The sequence below is a fragment of the Aphelocoma coerulescens genome, chromosome 3 (genome assembly GCF_041296385.1).
Source record: "Aphelocoma coerulescens isolate FSJ_1873_10779 chromosome 3, UR_Acoe_1.0, whole genome shotgun sequence".
NCBI classification, from domain to species: domain Eukaryota; kingdom Metazoa; phylum Chordata; class Aves; order Passeriformes; family Corvidae; genus Aphelocoma; species Aphelocoma coerulescens.
In genome coordinates this window covers 16,511,749-16,534,574 of record NC_091016.1, presented here as the reverse complement: position 1 = coordinate 16,534,574, position 22,826 = coordinate 16,511,749, and the positions used below count along the sequence as shown (strand labels likewise).

The 22,826-nt window shown below is 52.7% G+C and overlaps 3 protein-coding genes across 6 annotated transcripts; all 3 read right to left on the bottom strand.

The window, feature by feature from the left end:
• Positions 1-163: 163 nt before the first annotated feature.
• Positions 164-2,458, bottom strand: GNMT (glycine N-methyltransferase). Its single transcript, XM_069009201.1, has 6 exons — positions 2,183-2,458; positions 1,891-2,018; positions 1,463-1,576; positions 815-957; positions 541-662; positions 164-451 (listed from the first exon to the last, which is right to left on the bottom strand). Exons 1-6 carry the CDS (start codon positions 2,386-2,388, stop codon positions 280-282), a joined length of 885 nt encoding a protein of 294 aa, XP_068865302.1. The 5' UTR covers positions 2,389-2,458; the 3' UTR covers positions 164-279.
• Positions 2,459-2,801: 343 nt separating this feature from the next.
• Positions 2,802-8,176, bottom strand: CNPY3 (canopy FGF signaling regulator 3). Of its 2 annotated transcripts, XM_069009204.1 has the most exons (7): positions 8,110-8,176; positions 7,648-7,965; positions 4,490-4,613; positions 4,262-4,358; positions 3,714-3,836; positions 3,411-3,528; positions 2,802-3,285 (listed from the first exon to the last, which is right to left on the bottom strand). In XM_069009204.1, exons 1-7 carry the CDS (start codon positions 8,159-8,161, stop codon positions 3,080-3,082), a joined length of 1,038 nt encoding a protein of 345 aa, XP_068865305.1. In that variant the 5' UTR covers positions 8,162-8,176; the 3' UTR covers positions 2,802-3,079. The 2 variants fall into 2 exon arrangements, with proteins under 2 accessions (XP_068865305.1, XP_068865304.1); XM_069009203.1 differs by lacking the exons at positions 7,648-7,965; positions 8,110-8,176 and adding an exon at positions 6,314-6,482.
• A 493-nt stretch (positions 8,177-8,669) lies between these two features.
• POLR1B (RNA polymerase I subunit B) lies at positions 8,670-22,743 on the bottom strand. Of its 3 annotated transcripts, XM_069009198.1 has the most exons (15): positions 22,560-22,743; positions 22,319-22,486; positions 20,295-20,441; positions 19,321-19,453; positions 18,175-18,311; positions 17,486-17,709; positions 16,642-16,813; positions 15,600-15,771; positions 14,517-14,798; positions 13,800-13,933; positions 13,206-13,376; positions 12,444-12,600; positions 11,651-11,847; positions 11,007-11,260; positions 8,670-10,181 (listed from the first exon to the last, which is right to left on the bottom strand). In XM_069009198.1, exons 1-15 carry the CDS (start codon positions 22,701-22,703, stop codon positions 9,302-9,304), a joined length of 3,372 nt encoding a protein of 1,123 aa, XP_068865299.1. In that variant the 5' UTR covers positions 22,704-22,743; the 3' UTR covers positions 8,670-9,301. The 3 variants fall into 3 exon arrangements, with proteins under 3 accessions (XP_068865299.1, XP_068865300.1, XP_068865301.1); XM_069009199.1 differs by lacking the exon at positions 20,295-20,441; XM_069009200.1 differs by lacking the exons at positions 22,319-22,486; positions 22,560-22,743 and adding an exon at positions 21,334-21,789.
• Between the last annotated feature and the right edge of the window lie 83 nt (positions 22,744-22,826).

Sequence of the window (22,826 nt, the reverse complement as noted above, 5' to 3'; positions counted from 1 at the left end):
GGCACCTGCAGCTGGGGACTTGGCAGGGAAGCTGTGCCTGCACCCATCCTGTGCTGCCCCCAGGCTGAACACCTCCTTCCAGAGAGTCCTGAGGAGCACAGCAGGCTGTGGCTGTCCCCCTTGCCCCGTACCCATACAGGGACACACGGACCATGATCACAGGTAGCTCTCACAAGTGTTCTTAATTAGGGGAGAGGTCTCAGCCATGTCCCCACCCCCTGCTTGGACCCACAGCTGCTTGCAGCTCTCAGCCACCACAGTCCCATCTCCGTAGCCTCCTCAGCCTGTCTTCTTCACGACGTGGATGAAGTAGCAGGGCACATGGGCCTGTCCCGGTGTGTAGGGCTGGAAGTCGCCCAGGACGCTGTGCTGGCACTTTCCCTGGAAGGCACCTTTCAGCAGAGCTGTGAAGGCCTCCAGCCGGTGCGGGTAGTACGAGAGCCGAAACTTGCTGCAAGGAGGCAACGCCGGTGAGGCAGGGGGACAGTGGGGCACAGTGCCACCCCCCATGCCAGGAGCCACCTCTGCAGCCCTTCTCACCTCAGCTCCGGGTCTGCTCCCGCCTCAGTGGGGGGCACCTGCACCGTGTAGTCCAGGGTCACCATGTGTGCCTTGTTGTTTACCAGCAGCACTGAGGTGGTGATGTCCTTGGTCAAGTCGCTCTGGGAGACCACAGGAGGACATCTGTGTCCCGCAGGGACTCAGTGGCCCCCAGCCTGGGCACGATCCTGCTGCCTGCCCCGCCTGGCCCCCTTTGGGCCATGGGGCTGGGGCAAAGGGGATCGGGATGGGGCAGGGCCTGCCAGCCACCGACCTTGTAGTAGATGTTCTTGCCGGGTGGCGCGCAGCCCGTGGCCAGGATGTGATCGTAGTTGCGGTGGTCAATGACCAGGACGCCCCCGGGCCGCACCATGCTGGCAATGTTCCTCAGGGCCAGCTTGTGGTCGCTCTGGTCCCCTGGAGAGGAAACTATGGGGTCTCCAGGCACTGGCTGTACCCCATGGCACAGCCCATATGGCCTTATCTTACCCACACACATACTCATGCATACACAGAGACCTGCCCCCACCATCTTCCCCCAGATCTCAGCTTGGAGAACCCACAGCCCCACCCGTGGCATGAGCTCAGGCATGTTCTCAGCCTCACTGGAGCAGAGCATGCCACGTGGGAGACCCACCACCCGACATTGTGGCACAACTCTGGGTGTGACTCCAGTCTTGCCAGAGCTGTGACATTGATGCACACACCTCCACCCTGACCATGGAACCCAGTGGGCCCACTCATGTCACAGACTGGGGCAGTGGGGGCTCAGCTCCAGCCTCCCTGGAGGTGTGCCATGAAACAGCAGCTCCACTGTGTGTAATCCCATCCCACTAATGACATGAGTTAGGACACGTTCTCAAGCCTGCTGGAAGACACTGTGCACAGGTGCTCCCCCTCCTCTCTCCTGCCCCCAACTCACCTTTGAAGTCAGGCAGGTGTGCAAAGGAGTTCCCGAGGCAGATGACTGCATCAAACCCATCCCCTGGCTTCTCCAGGTCCTTCTCCAGCGTGAGCCAGTTGGCCTCCTCGATGACTGCAGCATATGGAAATGGATGAGGGCAGGGACACCCAACAGCCTCCCCTACCCGCAAGACCCCATCCCAGCATCACCCAGCCCTTCCCAGGCCCCTGTGGGTGCTGGCTCTGGCCTCTAGCCAGCAGCCAGACAGGCAAAGACCATGGCTTGCCTTTGCCGAGCAGCTGGCACTGGCAGGTCCCCTCAGCAAGGCCACCTGGCCAGCAGCAGCCCCAGGTGAGGGGCCTGAGCACTGCGAGGGGCCGTGGACAGTACGCTGGGGTGGGGTGTCAGTGTCCGCAGGCCCCTCCCGGCCCCCACAGCCCCCGCACCCCATCGGTCGAAGGGCTCCTCCTTGCGCCGCTCCCAGCGCTCCTTCAGCGCGTACTTGAGCATCTTGTCGCTGGCGTCGACGCTGGTCACCTGGAAGCCCTCCTCGAGCAGCATGATGGAGTCCACCCTGGGGACATGGCTGTCAGCGGGGCCGGGGGCAGCTGAGGGGGCCGGGGAGGCTTGGAGGGAGGGGGGCACTGGGGATGGCCGGGGACAGCGAGGCCCCGGGTAGCCCCGTGCAGGGGGAAGGGACACCTGGGAGGCGGGCGGGAGCGGGGCGCGGGGCCTCACCCGGTGCCGCAGGCCACGTCGAGGACGGAGCGGCAGCGGTGCTGGCGGAGCAGCGCCAGGAGCCAGGTGCGGTACTCGGCGGTGCGGCCCCGCGTGTCCCCGATGTACAGCTGCCACACGCGAGCCGCCCGCCCGTCCGCGTACTGGTCCGGCAGCCCCTCCGCCGCCACCCCCAGCGACCGCGTCCGGTACACGCTGTCCACCATCCCGCCGCCGCCGCCGCCACGGACACGGAGACCGACACCGCCGCGGCGCCCCAGCCTCGCTGCGCCGCGCCCCCGCCGCGCCCCGCCCCCAGGCCCCGCCCCCGCTCCCACCAATCCCCGCCGCGTCTGCCCCCGCCGCCCCGCCAATCGCCGCTCGCGCCGCGCCCCTCCCGCCCCCGCGCCACGCCCCGCCCCCCGGCCGCGGCCCCGCCAATCCGCGGCGCCCGTCAGCGCTCGCGCCGTGCCCCCTCACGGCCCCGACCTTTGCCTCGGCGGGGTCAGGCCCCGGCCCGGCCCCCGGGCCCGCCCGCCCCTCACCGGCTTCCCCGGGGCGCGGGGCCGGGCCGGGCCGCAGCAGCGCTGGTCCCGCGCCCAGCAGCAGCAGAAGCAGGGCCGGCAGCGGTGGCGGCGACTCTGGGGAAAACGTCTTTATTTACAGTCCCGGCGGCGTGCGAGGAGCCGGCAGCGGGGCAGCACTCGCGGCCTCCCGGAGCTGGAGCCCCCGGCAGGGATGCGGCAGGGCTGGGTCCGCGGCTCCGTGACACTTAGTCACGGGATGGCACCCAGGCTGGCTAGGCGGGGCTAGGCGCTCCGGTCTCCCCCGGGTCACAAGTCCCTTTTCCTTTGGTACCCATAGGCACAGCGGGGTGAAACCCCGGAGCGGGCGGCCCCGGGGGCAGGGGCTGCGTGCCTACAGCTCGTCAGCTGGGCTGTGGGTGAGCGGAGCCTGCTCCTGGACCCCCTCCAGGGCCTCCCCTGTGTCCGGAAGGCTGGCAGCTCCCTCACTCTCATCTTTCCGGCCTTTTTTCTTCTTCTTCCCGCTCTTTTTTTTGCTTTTCTTCTCCCCCACGCTTGCCAAGTCACCCTTCTTGCCAGTCCACTTCTCTGCCAGGCAGCCTAGGGAAGAGAGGGGCAGAGGGGGCTCTGATGGAGAGGTAGGGCTCCCCATGCTTTAGCAAGGCTCCCCTGTCCTCCCCAGCATTCCTGCATTATTTCAGCCCCTGGCAGCAGCCAGGACTTACTTGTGTCCTTTCCTTTTAGCACGTGGTTGGCACAGAGAAACTGGGAGAGATCCTCCGTCTGGTGGTGCCTGTACCAGTCCTCAATCACATCTTCATACTCCTCTACCAGCACATCGCACTAGGGCAGAGAGGAGAGCCCGGCTCCAGACATGTGCTGGTGTGGCAGGACCAGGGCCAGGCTCCTGCCACAGGTCCTGCCAACATCCTGCTCCCAGCAGCGCACCCCTGGACCCTCTCCCCTCCTCCACTCCAGCCCACAAGGTCATAGCAGCCACTGAGGGCCAATCCCATGGGGCAGGGTACCTGCTTTTTGAGGTCAGCCACCTCAGCGGAGGTCTCGTTCCACAGCTCATAGGGGATGTCCATCACCACCTTGACGCCCTTGTGCACCAGGTTGTGCAGGGTCTCGAATGTCTCTGACATGCCCTGAGGGAGGGAGCAGCACGGCCTGGTGAGGTGGTGCTCCTCCTGCCGGGCTCCTACTCTCTCCTCCCAGTGTCAGCCACACAACCCTGCCCAGCAATGCAGGAACATGCAAGCCAGACAAAATCAGGATCCCATGGGCACCAGCGTTACCAGGGGGAAGTTCAAGTGGCAGCGAGTCCCCCTCTGCAAACCTGGTCCCAAACCCCAAAGGAAGATAGCCCCTCGTTCCCTCCATGCAGGTGGGGACCAGCTCACTGCCACCAACGACAGCACCCCACATCTGGCTTGGGGGGCAGTGTGGCCTTGCATGCCAGGCACTGGCAGGGGATCCAGAGGATGGGAAGAATGAACCTGGCTTGTCTCTCTGGCAGTGCAGGGATGGGTGAGGCACATTTGGGAGCAGGAACTGGAGGAACGGCCCTCACCTTTGCGAATCTGTTACTGCCGCTCCGCTCCTTGTGCAGGTTGTAATCCAACAGCCGCTTGCAGATGTTCTCTGTCACCTCAATTAACCGGATGTCCCTGCATGGAGAGGGGGAAGGGCTCAGGCTTGGGCATGTCCCCCCAGCAAGAGCCAGGGCACAGGGTGAGCCCTTCCAAAGCCCCCAGTGCTGGGGACAACAAAAGAAGCAGGAGACTCCTGTCCCACTTACGACTGTGTGTACTTGACAGCAGAGCCCTTCCTGTCCAGGAAGCCATACTTGGTGTCGATCACTTCTTTGGTCTTGCCGGTCTCCTCAAAGGCAGATTTCAGCTCCACGGCTACGTACTTGCACACTGTGGAAAAGAGAGAGCACAAGCGGCTTAGGGGGTGTCACTGTTCTGACAGGCAGCGTGACAGAGCACCTGGGACAGCAGCAAGAATCTGCCCCAGGAACTGGGCACACCAAAGATGCTGTGAGCACAAAACAGACCTTGGCCAAAGAGATAAACAGGAATGGCTCAGCTGCTTCCACTGGAGAACCCTTGAAGCAGGAACACCCAAACCAATGCTGCAGTGTAAACCAGCTGCTATGGCACAGCTGGGAAGTCAGACAGGCTCAGTTCAGCCTGCAGGTTTCCCCCCTGCCACAGGCTGCTCTCTTTCTTTTGGAAGAGGACGGAGTCTTTTCGCAATGCAAGTCCCAGTGTGGCTCAGAGCTTCTCCTCATGATGACAGCACATCCCAGCTGGTACTGGTTCTGTGCTCTCGGTGCTCTGGGGACACTGGGGCTGTGCTGGGGAACGAGCAGCTGGCAGGGCTCAGTGGGCTAGGGGACAGGACAAAGTGCTGGCTGTGAGCTCCAGCAACACAGCCTGGGGCTCTGCCCGCAGCAGAGACCACATCACCGACAGATTTAGAACACAGTGCATGGTTATTTTTATAAAACTAAAAAAAAAAAGGCTTTATTTCTTCAGTAAAAAGAGCCCAACAGAGCTATAGAAACAGCAGGAGAAATATCTCAGGGGTTTACAAATGGGAATGTGGAGGGATGGCAGCCAAGCATGGTGTGGCATTCCTCCCCCAAAGATAAGGGGATAAGGGGATAAGTCTCAGGAGGCTGGAGAAAGCTTTGTCCTGTGCTGTGGGGTCCTGTTTGTCTTCTTTGAGCTCCACTTTAGGAGAAGGGCCAAGCTCCGGCAGGAATGGTCTGACAGCAATGAGCCACTGTCTTCTCCCAGGCAATTATGTGAGTGGAGAGATGCCCCAGGCAGGAAGAGAGCGAGGTGGCTTCTCCAGAGCTCCCATGCACGTGTTGAGAAGCCCTGTGCACACCTCCTGCACAATCCTTCCTCCGCTGGCACCAGGGGCTGGAGGCAGCTGCAGCCATTTCTCAGGTGGGATGATCGTTCCTTCCTGCAGCCCCTTGGAACTCGGGCCTCAAGGATGTCACCCTCCACACCACACCTGCTGCAGTGTCCCCACACATGCCAGGAGTGCTCACTGCCAAGTCCAGTTATCCAGATGCTGCCTGCAGCTTTTGCTGTGCACTGACACAGGTTCCAAGCCTGGGCAGGAAGAGGAGCAGAGTGTGGTCAGTGCTTGCTCTGATGCTTCTCTGAGGTTACACCGGTGCCACAGCAGAGCTCGGACATCAGCATCTTCAGATCTGCTTCCCCGGCAGGGAAAGCTTTGCAAAGAGCTCCCTATTTCTTTATTTTGTCTTTGCTCTCCAGCTCCACACGTGTCTGCATAGCAAAGAGAGAGGAAACCGCACCAGGCAGCAAATGTCCGTCGTGACCTACCCCGGACTGCCTGTGAACCAAGGGGATACTCAGATAGGAAGCATCACGGAGACCGAACTGTAACCAGCACACACGACCAGTCCCAGCTACGAACCGGCAGGCGATCGGTGACTGCCGGGAACAGCGGTGCCCGCGGGCAGGAGGCGGGCAGAGGGGCAGCCCGTGGGGGCGCAGCCCCACACCAGCAACCCTCGGCCCGAGCGGACAGCGGGCGGCGGCCGATCACCCCGGTCCCCCGAGGCCCCGCTTACCCTCGCACTTGCTGGGCAGTCGCACCCAGTCCGAGTCGTCGCCCCCCGCCAGCGCCGCCGCCATCAGCAGCATCAGCAACGCTGCCCCCGCCGCCGCCGCCGCCATGACTCCGCTTCCGGGGCGCGCTCCCGCCCCGCCACGCCCGGTTACCATGGCGACCCCGCCGCGCCGGCCAATGCCGGAGGCGCGCGTGGCCGCGTGACCAATCCCCGCCGGCCGCCGCCAGCCAATCCCAGCAGCGCGCGGCGCCCGTAGCGCCGCCCCCGGGCGGTCCCGCCGAGCGCCCACGTGGGAAGGGGCCCACACGTGGCCGCGGCCGCCCCTCGGATTGCCCGCACAGCACGCCGGGGCCCCTCCGTGCCTCGGGAATTCTGGAGACTTTCCCGCCCGAGGTACCTTGGGGTCCCTTCCCATCCTCCAGGTAATTCCGAGGCCCTGCCACTCGCAGAAACGTGTCAGCCGCTCTCTCTTGTCCACCCAAACCAAGATTCCCATCCTGTACCTCCCCCAGCCACCTCTGGGTCTCCTCCCTCCTGCATCTGGGGGTCCTCTCTCCAGTCTCCAGCATATTTCCAGTGACTTCCACAACCCTAGGCCAAAACAGGAGGACTTACCCTTCGGGCAGGGGCATTTGCCCATGCCCTCAGCTCTGGGCGAGGAGGATGGAGGTGAAGACAGCATCAGAGAGCAAGACCTTCAGCAACACCACACGGACAGCCATAAGCAGGGCTGCCAAGGCATGGGCTGGCGACACTGCAATGGAAGGGTGAGGTGATGCCTGCCACAGACACCCCACTGCTCCCACATCCTCTCCAGGCCTGCCATGGGGCCATGTTTGGGCAGACCTGGAATCCTTACACATCCCAGAGACACCTCCTGTCAGCCTCATGCTGTCCCTGAGGGCAGGCTGGCTCTGACCCAGTTTCCCCATTCTTCCCACCAAGGTGAAGCTTCCCTTCCCCAGTCCCACTACACTGTGGAAAAACCCATCCCAATCACCACAGGCTTTCACCCTGGCAACTGACATTCCCACCAGGCAGGGGCCAGAGACTCACCAGCTGTGCTACACAGCTCTGCCGCCTCCTCGTTGCCTGTGGGATGAAAGAGCAGCTGGGGAGGTGCTGGCAGCCCAGCACCAGGTGCATGGCAGGGCTGCCCACAAACCCCTTCCTGTGATCAGGAGAGCAACGTTTTCCTCTAGGGCCTCACACCTGCTCCCTGCTGGCCCCAGAAGCCCTGCCGACCTCCCTCCTCGGGGACCACCAGTGCACCCACTAGGCTGGGCAGCAGTGGCCAAGGCGGGCAGAGGGGGTGGCAGCAGGGTCATTCATACCCGTGATGCGGATGGGGCTGGAGCTGTGGGATGGAGAGGTCCTGTTGGCCCCCACATGGCAGGCAAGTTCCCTCTCGCGTGGGGGGTCACTGTCACTGGAAAGGAGGGAGACGGAGCAGACGGTGCCACCATCCTCCTGGGAGGCCCCATAGGCAAAGGACTGCAGGACGCTACCATTCCCACCGGAGATCCAGACACCGTGGCCAGAGCTGGGGGCCAGGTCGCTCACCACACACACCACCAGCTGCCGGCGCTGCCCAGCCAGTACCATGCTCAGTGGCCGGGTCAGGGTAGGCAGCGGCACAGCTGCCCTGCCAGCTGAGGGAGACAGGGTTTAGGGGCACTGCATCCTTCACACATCCCACCCAGCGCGGCTGCCAGCTCGGCAGTGCTCAGCCTTTGCATCCAGGCTGGACGGCACCCGACCTTTCCACCTCCTGGGGCTGTCCCGGGGGTACTCACGGGGCAGGAGCGGGAGCAGAGCAGCAGCCAGCAGCACCCGGAGCAGCTCCATGGCGGCTGCAGCGCGTGGAGCTGCCAAGGGCTCAGTCCCCACCCGCAGCTCCACCTGCACCGCCCACCGCTGGGGCTGCGGGGCTGGAGCTGGCGCGGCGCTCCCCCGCCGGTGGTACGGCCCCGCTCCGCCCCGCCGGGGCCGCTGCTCCTTCCCGGCCGCGCCACGGAGCGAGTCCCGGCGCCGGGGGTGCTGTGGACGGTGCAGGAACTGCCGGGGCCCCCGGGGACACCCCCACGGCCTCCCGCCCGCCGAGCCCCGGGAGCAGCTCCCGGCCCAGCACGGCGCTGCCGGCAGCTGAAGAAGAAACTACCAAAGAACTCCGGAGCCGCAGGGTACGGCTGCGCCCGGGGCACACGCTCTGCCCCCGCGCTGGCTGCGGTGGGCAGAGGGGAACGGAGGATGTCTGGAGAGGGCTGGCTCTGAGCGGGGCGGCAGCTGCTGGGGACTCAGGGGGAGGACGAACTCCAGTCCCACAGTATCCATGCTGCACATGCATGAGCCAGGCTGGAAATGCCTCTGCTTTATTCTTCTTCAGCCAAACAACCAACACAACCCCCAAACCCCAACACTGCTCGGCTTGGTGACACTGAACACTTCCAGGACACACCTGGCAGGCAACCGTGGGTACTTGCAGTCAAGGCTGCTTCAGGCAGAACTTTGTGCCACCTTCTTTATGACTCAAGGCACGTGTATTGAAATAAAAAAACCCAGAACATGTACAATAACTTTAACACAAACCCATCATTAAAGTATACATTTTTCAAACAAAAAAATATCTTTGTGATTTCCAGCATTCACCTCATGCTGCTTTATGACCTCTTCATTCCTGCAGTTTCAGCCAGCACTCAGAGAACCCCATCACTCTCAACCCAGGAGCTTGGTCAGAGCAGCAATATTACCTGATTTTCATACACATCTCAATAGCTGGTGATCCTTTAGGAAGTCCAAACAAAGTTCAACAGAGTCATTTTTCCTTGCCCTACAGCTTGGCAACCACGCTGTTGCAATACAAACATCAAATTAATTTTGAATTCTTTTGAAGAACCTGAGAACTGACTTAACACCTGAAACTCGAGGACAAGGACAAGACTTGATATGTGCCTCCTCCCTCCAAGCATCACCATGCCAAGGACCAAGCTACTCCACGCTGAGCTTTGTTTTTATGTTCATGGCTGCCAGCTCAGCCACAAAGTAGCGGAAGACATGGGGCACAGGGACAACCTCGATGGCATCCACCTCACTGCAGATGGAGCAGGAGTATCTCCTGCTGCTGGTCATGGAGGAGTGGGACAGTTTCTCCAGCACAGGGGACATCATGCTGCCGCAGCTTGTGCACACGTAGGCTACAGAGCCATCGGAGCAGTTGAACAGGCGGTCCTGCAGCAGGAAGGATGTGCCATGGGCCAGCAGAGCATCCCGCTCCATCTCGCCAAAGCGGATCCCACCTTCCACATTCCTCCCCTTGACAGGCTGGTTGGTGACAGCATCTCGGGGCCCTGTGGTCCTCACCTGGAACTTGTCGGAGACCATGTGGCGCAGGCGCTGGTAGTACACCACCCCCACGAAGATCTCTGCCTCCAGCTCCACCCCGCTGATGCCGCTGTACATCTTCTCCGTCCCAAAGAAGTTGTAGCCTGCTCTCACTAAAGTCTCACCGAAGAATTTCAGAGCAGACTTCTTCTCTGTGAAGGTGAAGGGAGTGGCATCATAGGAGACCCCATGCAGAGCTGCTGACTTCCCTGCCATGCTCTCGATTAACATCCCAATGGTCATACGGGAGGGAAAGCCATGCGGGTTGAAGAGGATGTCTGGAACCATCCCGTTCTCTGTGAAGGGCATGTCCTCGACCGGCCAGAGCTGGCTCAGGATACCTTTCTGTCCATGACGGCTGGCAAATTTGTCTCCAACAGTGGGATTTCGGGGCACCCTCACAGTGATGCAAGCTTTCTTGAACTTCCCGGTGCCACGGTCGTTGCTGCACACTCTAACGTTGTCCACAATGCCCACTTCCTTACTCCTGTGTAGGTGGAGAAACAATCACAGCAAAGGTGTCAGCTGTGCTAATAATTTTTAGTTTCAAAAGGAAAATGAAGCAAAAAAACCTAAACCACTTATAAAATGTCTTCAGACAACTGAGAAACACCATTCTTCAAAGTACTACTCAGTAGTGAGGGAATTCAGAGTATGATTAGGGCAAAGAAGTACAGACCCATCTTGCGACTGCCATTCAGCTGCCACTTTCAGGTGATCAGCTAATGTGCCACCCATGATTTAAAAATAAGATCATTTCAACCTGGTTCATCTGTATCACACTTTGTATCTGATAAACTGCATCCCACTGCCATTTCCTTTGTGTTAAGGCAGCAGCCCCTTTCCCTACCACCAATAAATTCACACCTTACTGATGGGATCCCAAAATAAAGAATCCTCTTCAGTTCTTTAGTAGAGAGGGAAGTTGAGAGCAGACGAGGAAGGCAAAGTGTGAACTCCGCCAACAACTGCCTTGCTCAGGTGTGTGCTCCTTCTCCAAATGAGCCCTCAGCCTGATATTCCATGTGCCAGGCATCTGCTGCAAGCTTAACTGTTATCGTGTCCACATGCAACCAGCACAGGCAATCACAAAAAAAAAAAAAAAATCCTCCTGGGATAAGCCAGCTCTGCAGCACACACTGGCTTAGGGAAGATGTGATACATGCCTAGGAGTCACCTACAGCATGAACTTCATGCTCTCTGTCAAGCCACGGACAGTATTACATGATAGGAAAAGGGAACATGTGCAGGAAAAGGGCCAACTGCTCTCCCCACGGGGTGAGCAGAGCCAGGAGCAGCCAGCTGTACTTACGGATAGTACGCAGTGAAGGTCTCCCCTGTGCTGAGGTTCATGAAGCTGTAGAAGGGGTCCCCAGGCTGCAGGATAGACCCAACAAAAGGCAGTCCATCAGCATCCAGCTTCTCCCCAACGTTTGGATCACTAGGCCTGATGCCAAATACTAAATTATCGCCTGCCCTGCTGGCTTTAAGGGAAAGGTCAATGCTCTCCACCTTGATAACACTTCCATAAGCAAACCCTCTCTGCCAGGAAGATTTATTTACAATCTGAAAAGGAGAAACAAAAACCAGTTAAAGACTTGCTCATAACTTCAAAAAAGAACACATGTACAAAGGTAAGCATCAGATCAAATTGTCTTTTTGAAGCCTCCCAGTAGGTCATGGTTCCAAAAAGCTCAAGGCTCCTGTAACCCCAGTGTTTTTCAAAGCTGGAAGGCCACTGCCTTGGACAAAAGGAAGCTCTGCTCTACTCCCAGTACCTCCAGCATTGCCTGCTGTAACAACATTTAACCACTGCGCTGCTGAATCTGCCCAAAAAGTGTGAGGACCAGCAGAGGCAGAAAGTGGGGTCTTCTCAGCTGGGTACCACCCTTACTCCCAGTGCCCCACTCAAATTCCTTCACACGACAGCAGGACTTTTCCCTTCTGGTGGCTTACCATTGCATCTTCCATGTCATAGCCACTGTAGGAGATGACAGCCACGATGGAGTTGGTGCCGACAGGATAGCTGTCCATCCCATAATAGTCATACATGCTGGGCCTCACCAGAGGGCTCTGGGGGGTGTGCAGGTGGTACAGCTTGTTATCCGAGCGATCCTTGTAGTTGTAAACTGGAAACCCCATGGTCTGCTTTCCTGGAGGGAAGGAGGGAAACTTGGATTTATTCCTCCATGTATCTCATTAAGAAAAAAACTAGAAATACTTACAAATTTAGAGGGATTATCAATCTTAAACTCCTTGGAATTTAATAATTGCTCTAAGACAGGCTATAATTTTTCTATGAACCACAATACTCAATTCCTTTCACAGCATTTCATAAGGACTACACCTAATTTTGTTTACTTTTCTGCAATTTCAAAATCCCCAATAAGGTTGGTGTGGTGCTTCTGGTTTTGCTTACTTGGAGATTTTTTTTTGTTTGTGGCTTTTTGTTTTGGTTTGGTTTTTTGGGGGGGATATGTATGTCTTCTCCCCAGTGTCTCCCATAGGGAGGCACATGTTACATATTTCCAGGCCAAAAAGCATTTGCTTCTGAAGCATCAATATCCTGGCAAGGAAATTAAGTTTTGAACATATTCCTTTTGCTACTTGCAGAAAAGTATGAGAAAGAGGTATTGTTTTAAGGATATCTCTCTGATAATACTGTCAGAAATTCAATATACTAGAAGTGTTAATGAGGTGTTAATCCCCTTGCCCAGGGACTTGCAGCATTGGGTACTACAGCACTTACCCATCTGGCACTGGTACATGTTCCGTGGGCTTTGGTTGTGGTCGGAGAAGGGAATGAGATTGGCCACCACGCTCAAAATGCTGTGAGGGAAGAGCTCCTGGTGAGTGGTCACTCCAGGCACCACCTCTGACTCCACCGTGGCCACGTTCATGAAGATCTGCAAACGTCAAATTGGATAATGCCTGTTCACTTCCTTCTTTTAAAGGGAAGGAAACAAAACAAAGCTGTCTCTGATGTCCTTCTATCCAGTTTATCAGTTTTAGCTGTGGTTGTGGTCTGCACCTTAGTGTATTAGCACGGCAAATCAGACAGCTGGTAAACCACCTCTCACAGACTAGCTGCAAGGAAAGAAAGCCTGAAATACAGAACAGCAGTAATGTGTCTTCCTTTCTGTTTCCCACTTTAATAGTTGCAAGTGGATGAGCTCCCTCCAACATTCCACTGCCTGGCTGCCCAGGAGCCATTTGGCAAACATGAGGTAACACAAGATGACACAGTAGGCACAACACAGCAATCCTTGGCCTCCAATCTTCACAAAGTTAATACTGAGAGCAGATTTCAAGATGTCAAAAAGATCTCCATGGCCCAGCTAAGACATTTACCAGAAATCAGTTTGAAGGAGTGAAAAACCCCCTTTTGTCACCTATTCCAGCTCTTCAACACAAGCTCCCTATGCCCCATCCTCAGCTCCTTTCACAAACGTTTTCCAAATCCATTTGTGATGCCAGGTACCTCTGTAACAAGGAAATATGCAAACCCCACCTGTTCCAGAGTTCCAATCCATTCATTCCTTCCATAGGACAGGTTTCTGACAGGCCGCACCATCCGGCAAGGGTTAGTGAAAATGAACAACCCGGGATACAGGCTGGGTTTTCCTGTCATTGGGATAAGGACCACTTCTGCCCGTGCAGGAAATCTCTTCTCTTGTGTTATCTGTTGGTGCAAAGAAATAACAATCTAGAAACACAAACGAAGTTTAACTAAACTGCATCCACCTGGTCACACCATGAAAATATCAATCAAAAGTGTAGCCACTAATAAAAAGCCACAGAGGAAAGATCTTAGAAATACTTTTAGAAAAACCTCCACCAAAAAAAAGACAGAGTATGTCTTATCTTACCTTTTCCAAGAAAATGTTCCTTCAAAAATTATAACTTCATAAACCAACATGTGAAACATATGGATAAAAAAAAAAACCAAAAAACAAACAGAAAAGCACACTCCAATACCAGTATACAGCCAAAGATAACTTATTGGTCAGATTAAAAAAAAAAATAGAATAAACGTAAGCCTAAGAAGTTCCACTTTGACCGCTGCATGTTGAGGATGTTTAGCTAAGAAACAATTTCAACAAACCTTGAAACGGCGGAGGGTTTGCGCAATCTCAGGAGCCAACTCCCGCTCTACCCAGCCCACCATGGAGCCATCCAACACAACTCTGTAGCACTCTGAGTAAGGCTGGCTTGGAGCTGCATCAATGGGGGTGACACCTGTGGGAAGAGGGGGTTGATGGAAGGAACAGGAAAAAAAAGCAAACAAAACGCGGAAGTTATTTCTGCTCAGTTCACACCAAGGAACTTTCTGAGACATCAAAAAATTCTTGGCAAAGTCATAGACAGTTCAACGGAAAATAAAAAACATTTACAACTTAGAATGTCATTGCCCTCCCCATTTTTCTGACTGAAATAAGGATTCTCCTTGTTGGGGTAATCACAAGCGAACTGCAGTGCAATCCAAGTCATTACAAAGTTACTGCTTAGTCCAGTTTCCCAGAGTTTGTGCTGTGCAATTCCTCATGCTTCAGTGAACATCCTCACTCTACAGCACACAGCTGAGAGATGCTGACATTGAATTCTGCAGTCCCCAAAAGGCTGACTGATGTGCCTGTACAAGCAATGTGCTATTTACCACTAGGCAGAAGCACAGTAAGCACAGGTCAAACTTGATTTCACCTTCTCAAATGAACAGTGTGCTGTAATGCTGCGTGGAGAACCTTTCCCAGACACGGGGCTGCAGGGCAGGGAGGTAAGAAAGGAGAACACTTCACTAAACCACCAGGCCACTGAAACATACCCAGGGAACATAACAAAGGTGGAATGTCTGTCACGGGCACCATCTCTGTCACGATTTCACACAGAGCTGTCATGTGGTTCATCAGCCCGCAGGGCTCTCCGTCCGGCGTGTCCACAGGGCACAGGAAGCCCCAGGATTCGGGCAGCAGCTTGCGGACAGTCGTGGTTCTCATCTGGGAAAACGCTGCCCCTCTGTGTATGCAGCGGAAGTGGGAGAGGTAGCGGATGAAATTCAGCTTGTCCCCCACCACACAGAGACCACTGTCCTGCAACATGCCCAGCCCTAGGGAACAAAGGTGAGATTTATGTCAGGACCTCATCCAGCTTTAACAAATACAGGACGATGTTAGAAGACAGTTTCTTACTCTTCACTGACAAGCCCTAAAGATGCTCACACTGCATCCCAACAAGGGAGATGCATGTGCACAGGCAACTCAGTGACCTGTAAGAGACCTAGAGACTTTAAATTCCAAGCTGTTCCTTTCACAAACACGTGGAAGTAACTGCCAGTGAATCAACTTGGAATTTGCTGCTGGTATGTTTTACCAAAATTCTGCAGGTTTTTAATCTAATTTCATTTTCTAGTGGGCACTCCATTACAACACTGCCAGACCAGACACTTCAGGGAAGCATCAGATAAATCTGAATATACATCAGCAAAGCAGTTTCTCTCCATTTAAGCTCACACGACTAATGGGGTAGTTCTGATTAAAAAGTGCCCCTTCTCTGTCTTACATTGTACCTTCTAAGAAGAAATAAGCTTTGGGAAAGCAAATCAAAATACAGTTGCTGTTTTGGACAATGCTAAATTTCATTTCAACTGTTTTATCTGGGTAGAGGCTTTGCTTTCATAACTAACCTGTTCTATACCATGCACAATGCCTATTACTTGTGGAGGAATCTCACGTTTTTCCTCAACCATCCCCTTCTTCAAACCCCTTTTAGTAATTCAGTTACAGTGTACACTGTCTGCCTGCAAGCAGTTGTTTTCAGTTTTATAAAAGGAGCTGAGTTTTATGTTGAACCTCATTCTGTCTTACAGGAAAAAAAAAGAAAAAAAGGCATCTTAAGCCTGCAGATTTACCTGTTTTAGACCGCAGGTTACCGGTTGCAAGCAGATACTCAAATGGCTTGGTGAAGTCTGGGGCCAGGCTGAATGCCTTCACCAGGCTGTCTGTATTTAGGCTGATATCTGTCTTTTCTGCTCTTTTCTCCAACACAAACCTAACAGATTGCAGCCAGGTTTCAAGCCTCTCCTACGGTTTAAAAGTGAGAGATTTAAAATTAAAACAGGAAAGGAAAGGCTCAGATTAGAACTTCAGTTCTAATCTAGCACATCAGTTGCACATGCTACAGAACTCCTCTGAAATTAGCAGGATGGACAACTTTTCAGGAACTGACAGTTCTCCAGATTTACTTCCAACACTGACTTCATTCTATCAAGATGCTGATGGTAACATGTCAACACAGAACTGCAAGGAAAACACCCACCCAGCAGCTTGGCAACCACTTCCACCCAGAGTGGTGATGAGTCTGGCAAATGAAGTACCATAACAGAATTTCATAAAGCACAAACAAAACCCAAAACAGAAACTGTACCTATAACCTGACCACAAGGATAACTCTGTATACACTGTGTCTACTGTATGCTTTAGACTATTTAGGATCTTAGAATTCCAAGAAAGGGATTGTTAACTCACTCTCCTGCTGATCTGACAGGCTAGGCAGGAAAGCAACTTTTTCTGGTTCCTGGTAGCTGTTCTACACAGCACTAAAATGCTTCCCCAAATTCACTTTCAAACCACTCACATAGTAGAGAGTTTATGACAGTCTTTCAACAAAACAATGCTAAAGAAAATTTTGGCTAAAGGGGAAAAGAAAGATTAAAGAATTATGTAATAACTCAGGAAAGTTCTTATTTGGGGATGAGAACTACTATTCCACAGTGAATTTCATGGGAGAGTCAAGCTTCTGAACAGGACTACTCTCCTCCCAGCCTCCTAAAATAAGGTATTCCTACAAATTAAATTGATAGATTAGGAGTAAGTTAGCTGTTTAAGACAGAAGCATGTTATCAACCTTCTGATCCGTAAAGAAATTTAAAGATGTGGGAGCCATGACCTTACCCTTAAGAACATAAGGAAAAGCTGTCCTGGGGTGAGCACCTCATGATTCATGAGACTGTCTGGGTTATCCTCCATGCACTCCCCTTTGGCAAAAGCATAGAGCTTCTGGGTCATCATACAGAGCAGGTAGAACTTTTCAGTTCTACTGGTCAGGTGAATGCAGATACAATTGCTGAAGTAAGAGAAAGAAGGAGGACAACTACCATGATCTTTTCATGCAAGCTTCATGTTCTTCAAGTTTCTCCTGAATAACTGTAAACCTTTTTTTTTTTTTTTTTGGGTAAAAATCCTAACAGGGCAAGTAGAAGTAAACTACAAAACATTTCTGTTAACTCTATCAGTGTCCTGCCACAGAAACTCCAAATCTCCACTACTATCAAGCCATATATGGAAAACTGTGGGAGGAAACACCTACTTTACCAGAAAAATAAATTTTTTAGTTGAATGCCTGCCACACTGATAGCCTTAACACCAATTCTTCCATTGCTTTCTAACTTATTTTATGGAAGAAGATTATTTTAAAGCATGTACTTTCCACCATTTTAAAAGGTAAAAGTTATTCAGAGTTGACAGACTGTGCAAAACTGATAATAAACTTCAGTATTTCTGTTCAACAAATGGTGCCTCAAGCAGTCACAGAGCCAGCTTTAACTTTCTCTTCCTCAAACTTTGTGTTCTTCATCAGTGACATCACAAAAACCCCACCTGAATAAAAACTGACACCCTCTTGTGAAGCCATTTTGGGAGTATTTGTGTCAATCCATTAAAATACATACTGTCACAGTACTCTCACATAAGCCTATAAATTCAACACAGTGACACTGGATCACACCCACATACAGACCTCAGAATGAAATCTGCAGCCTGTTCGTTGCTGTACCACTCAGGCAGGTTGAGTTTCACTCTGAAGCTCTTTCCCAGGTACTCCAGGACGTTTTGCTGTGTCAAACAGCCGGCATCCACCACCGCTCTCATCATCTCAGTAACACAGTTTGCATAAAAGGTGTCATCTTCCCTTCCTTTTACCAACTCTTCAAAAATCTGGTAGTCTGGGAAATTAACTAATGCCTGAGAGACAGAAGCGTATCAGATCAGAAGAATAAGGTCATATCTGTCTATAAAATACAGCTAAAGAACTAAGGCACCCCACGATTTAGGTTTTCAGTGCTCTGGAAATGCCCTTCCACAATACAAACTGGAAAATGCTGTGGGGTTGAAATGCTTAGAGAGTAATGCAGGGGATATTCATACCCCAGTAATGATCTCCATCCAGACCATTCATTAGCAAAACCCCCCAAAACCGTGAGAGTTTGACTTTCCCCTCATCTCGTCCCTGCAGACACTTCCTCTGCTGCAGACTGAGTGTTCCATTTCAGTGTTACACAGTTTGGATGTCCTTTCTCCAACCAGTACAGGAAGGCTGACTGAAAATACTCCAAGTGGAATTAGCTTCTTCTCATTACTTAAAATAAAAATGCTTTGCAAAACTTCTGTATTTATTTAATATAGAAAGCACAAGCATTCACTGCTTACCTTCAGAGCAAATCCCAAGGGGAGGAAGAACAATTCTTTGTGAAAAATGAAATTCACCATGACACAGCCATTTTCCAAGTAGTGAAGGTTCATGTTTATTGCAGTGTGCTCATCCTTGACACAGTGCATCACCACCCCTGCAAAAATCACAACACCAGCATGAGCTGCACAAAACCAAGTGGCTGCACCAGTATGATGTGTCCAAGCAGGTGTGAGACAATTAACGAGAGAAACTTTGGCACTTGATGGCTGAGAACATGAAGCAGATGGCTCGCTTCAGTGCCACTTCAAATAAACACACCAGCTCAACTCAGCTCCTAGCCAAAAAGGGCAGTGTCTCAGGACAGCCAGCACACTTGCTGAGAGGCTTGGAAGATGCAGAAAGTTTTTCAGGAAAGGAAAGACCCAGGCCTCAACTATTGTTTGTAACCTCTGGTTGTAGGATAGAGTAACACACAAGTACTCTTCCTAACTGTGCTCCTATCTCTGTGTTTGGGTGGCAGTGCTGCAGCAGTGTTTCCTGGTCCTGCTCCACGCTATCCACTGCAAGACAAAAATAAAACAAAAAAAAAGGACTATCTAATCTGGCACTGCCTTGAAATAAACTAGTGTGGAACTACAGTGTGTGCTCAAGCACCATGTCCAGTCAAATCAGCAACTGGCAACACCTGACTTTAAAATGCTATTTAACATTTTCTGGCTTAATTAAATTTTAAACTGGTTTTGCTGAGTATACAAAGGGAAGGTGCAGCCAAGAACGTAGTTTACTCTGTTTCATGTAAATTAAATCTGCCACCATGAAGTATGGACAAAATCAGTGAAACAAGTTCAGGGGATTACACTGACTTGTACTGAAGGTGGGGTTTTAGCTACACCTTCCACAGAACAAAAGGTGACAAGTACTGCAAGGCCTGGAATAAAACCTCCTCGCTCCCCATGGGCAGCTCAGACAGCTTCCACAAGGCAAGCCCCTGCTTCTTGCTTGTACCATCATGCTGTGTTTACCCTTCATTCTTACGTGCAGCAAAAAATACTAACATTAAACAAGAACTGTAACAAAACTACCAAAATTCAGCTACAGATGGTCACTCCTGTTTGTCCTCAAGCAGGTGTCACCAGGATGCTGCAGGAAACTGCTGAGCTTACCATACTCTGTGAAACCAGGGCCTCTGTTTTTCCACTTGTGTCTTGTCATCGCAAGAGGAAAGTTTCGCCTGGGCATAATCAGCATCCTGATTACTTTTTCTAAGCCATTGATTATAAAGTAGCCTCCCATTTCCTGGCAGGAGAATAAATATCATTTTAATATGCTTAGAAACTCAGAGCCAGCATTTGGAGAAAAGAAAAAAATGCCTGTATTATACAAGGAAACCAAACACTGAATGGGAAATAGCAAGACACGGTTCAGCACTGCTTTTGGAAAGGCTGCACTCCTTACCAGGGACTTAGGAAGTCTAAATGTAGCAGAGTGCAAGGAAAGTGATGTTCCACAATTTAAAGGAAGAAAAAATACCCCAAAAACCTTTGTGGTCAATGGAACATCTTTGAGTAACTGACATTAACTTTTTAAAATAAATGTTCTGAAGTTCTCATTTTGAGTTTATAAACCAGAGGGATTTTCAGAGCAAAAGATCTCTTTCTGGTCACATACAAGCTTACTTTTCTGATTTGCTTTTGTAGTTTGCTCTCTCTTTTTTAGTGAGTGCAAAATGCAGCACTAAATAATTCTGTATTCAATTATAGATAGCTAACATGCTACTGGGGAAAAAAAGCTGCAGAAGACAACTGGAAATGAAAATGTCTCTTTCAATGCCTGTTCTCCAAATCTTTCTCTCCACAGAGTCCCCTTCACAGCACCCTCAGCTGCTGGGTAACAGCTGACAGGTTCTACACCAAAGCTGTAGGTATTGGCACCAAACAGATCTCTGTATTCAACAACAGCCACGGCTGCAAACTTCTCAAGCGGCTTCATGGAGCCACCACAAACAGGGTGCATTCAGAGAAAATAGGAAATCAAACTTGAAACAAAATATAAATGACCAAGCCCTGCAAAGAGGAGATGACCTGACAGACTGCTCAGGTGAAACACAGACTTTCCTGACGCACAAAATCCCTATTACCTCTTCCTCCTCATGGTGCTGCATAAGGTCTTGTGGAGAAAAACCATAGAGGTTGCACAATTTGGACTTCACCATGATTGGAATATGCCCTAGGGGCTGTTTAATAGTCCCTTGTGGCATGTCATTCACTGACCAGCTGATGTCAGCCTAAAACGACACAACATGAACAGGAAACAAGTTAAGTTATCCTTTTAATATTTCCTGCTAGATTAACTGTACCTTTCCCATAACCACAAGCAGTTGAACAGACTTTTATCCCTGTAAAATGGTAGTAATAATAAAAAGAAGAACCAGTAGACACATGCCTAAAGATTACACTCTGGGAAACAATCAACATGGGCTTACAGAAGAATATCACACAAGTCTAGAGCTAGGTAAAGAAGCTGCTGGGTGAGCGAACAAGGTTGGTTTGGTCTCCTTTGCCTTTCAGACCCTTCAACAGAGCAGCCTAAATAAAAAAAGGCAGCCACAGGATAGGAAAGGAAACCTCAGAAGGTAACAGCTGAAGGTAGAAGAAGAGAGCAAGTGTCCACTGAAAGGACATCCACACCACAGGCCTGACAAAATCTTTCCTAAGGTTTCTTCATTTAACATGTTCATGAGTGATCTGAAAACTGAGAAAGAAAATTTGTTAAGAAGTTCTGGCAGTGGGTCTGCAGGGAAACTGCAGGAGCAAACTAACTTTACATGCAGAATGACGGGCTTTGAAAGAGCTGCTGTCCTGCAGGAAGGAAACACTGGCACTGCAATACGAGAACATGGGTTCAACACCTGGCAACAGCTAAAATGAGTAAATTGAGTCTTAGAAATTACTGGGAAAGGGAAGGGAAATGCTACTGTGCCCCTTTAAATCCACAGGGCATCCTTACACGGAGACTGCTGCAGTCCAGTTTGCACCTGAAGTGATGACTAAGGGTCTACAGCTGCTCAGCAGACTGGGGCTCACTTCTTACCCTGGGCCAGTAGGAACTGAGGGATGAAACTGAGAGAGGGATATGGAGCTAAAGCAGCATGGTGGAAACAGGGAATGATTACTCACTGTTTTCTGCTGTGCATGGGCAGGGAAGGGGAGAGGTTAACCCGTCTCAGCACAAGGCACAGCAAACTGTTCTGTCCAACTGCTCCAAACATTCCAAAAATAATTAAAGACAGACAAAGGGGGGGAAAAAAAGAGATGGGAAATAATTCAGGTAAGAAAAATAAAAACATCCCTAGCTCAGGGAAATCTACGATCCACTGGGAATACAGCTATGAACGATCTGCACTGCCCCACTTTCATTTTCAGATAAGGTACTGCACTTAAGAGTGGCTTTTATCACGGTAAGGTGTACAGCTTCAGACTAATAAACAAACAAACAAAAAAAAGCAAGCGAGCAAAAAGCTGAAATTCCAAGCAAGAATTCCCTTGCACCAGGTGCCTGATGTAAACAATCAGCTCAGATGCAACTACACAATTTTAATAGAAAACAGCAATGTGCAATCTTTTCACAGTGCAAAGGAATATATCTGCTGGGGATGCTTCTTCTCTTAGGCAAATTTCAAAGCACTTCAGAAAATCCATGAACCTGTGAACAAGAGAGATTTATAGCTCTGGACTTCTGTATGGGAGCAACGCTGCTTCTGGAACCTGGATTCCTGCAGAAACAAGATTTGGATGATGCTGCTGCCTGGGATGACATGGGTCTCCATCCAAGGTCTTCCAAGTTGGCTGGCTGCTTGCAGGGAGAAATGTGACACGGAAAGAAGGGCAGTGGGGCCGGAACCACGACGAGGTTGATGTGTGGGGAAAAACAGTGAGGCCATACATCACCAACACCCCAGAACCCACGCGGGGTAGCGCTCCCTGAACCCCCCGTGAGACCGGCGAGCCGGGAAGCGGCCTTTAACTACAGCACAGGGCTCGGCGGGGTCCGCGTGAGCGGGGCTCAGGCAGCCCCACAGGGGGTGACACGCGTGAGCGGGGCCCAGCCGGGACAGGGACACGCGTGTGCGGGGCGGGCGGGCGGTGGGCCGCGGGCACTTACGGTGATCCTGCCGCGGTAGGTGCTGCGGAGCCCGCGGCACTCAGCCGGGAACACCCTCCTCTCCTGGCACACCGTCCCGGCCGGCACGGCGGGAGGGGCGATGGACACCCCAACCAGCGCCAGCGCCAGCCGGGTGTCCTTCAGCGCGAACTCCACCGGGGGCACATCCTGCAATGGCACCGGGTCAGCGCGGCGGGGGCGCGGGAGGGCCCGGCCCCGCGCCTCCCGCCGCCCCCCGCACCTGCACGGCGCGATAGACGCCCTCGCTGACGGCGTAGTTGAAGGACTCGATGTGGGCGCTGGTGAGGTCGCGCTGGGTCGGGCCCCGCCGCGGCGGCCGCAGGCGGTGCGGGGCCGGGTGCGGGTCCAGCCCGGTGCCCGCCATGCCGCGCGCTCCTCCTCACAGGCAGCGGCGCGCAGGGACCGCCGCGTGCCGGCCTCGCGCCGCCTCCCGCCGCGCCCCGCGCGTGCGCAGCGCGCCCGGCCCCGCCCCTGCCCGGCCGCTCCG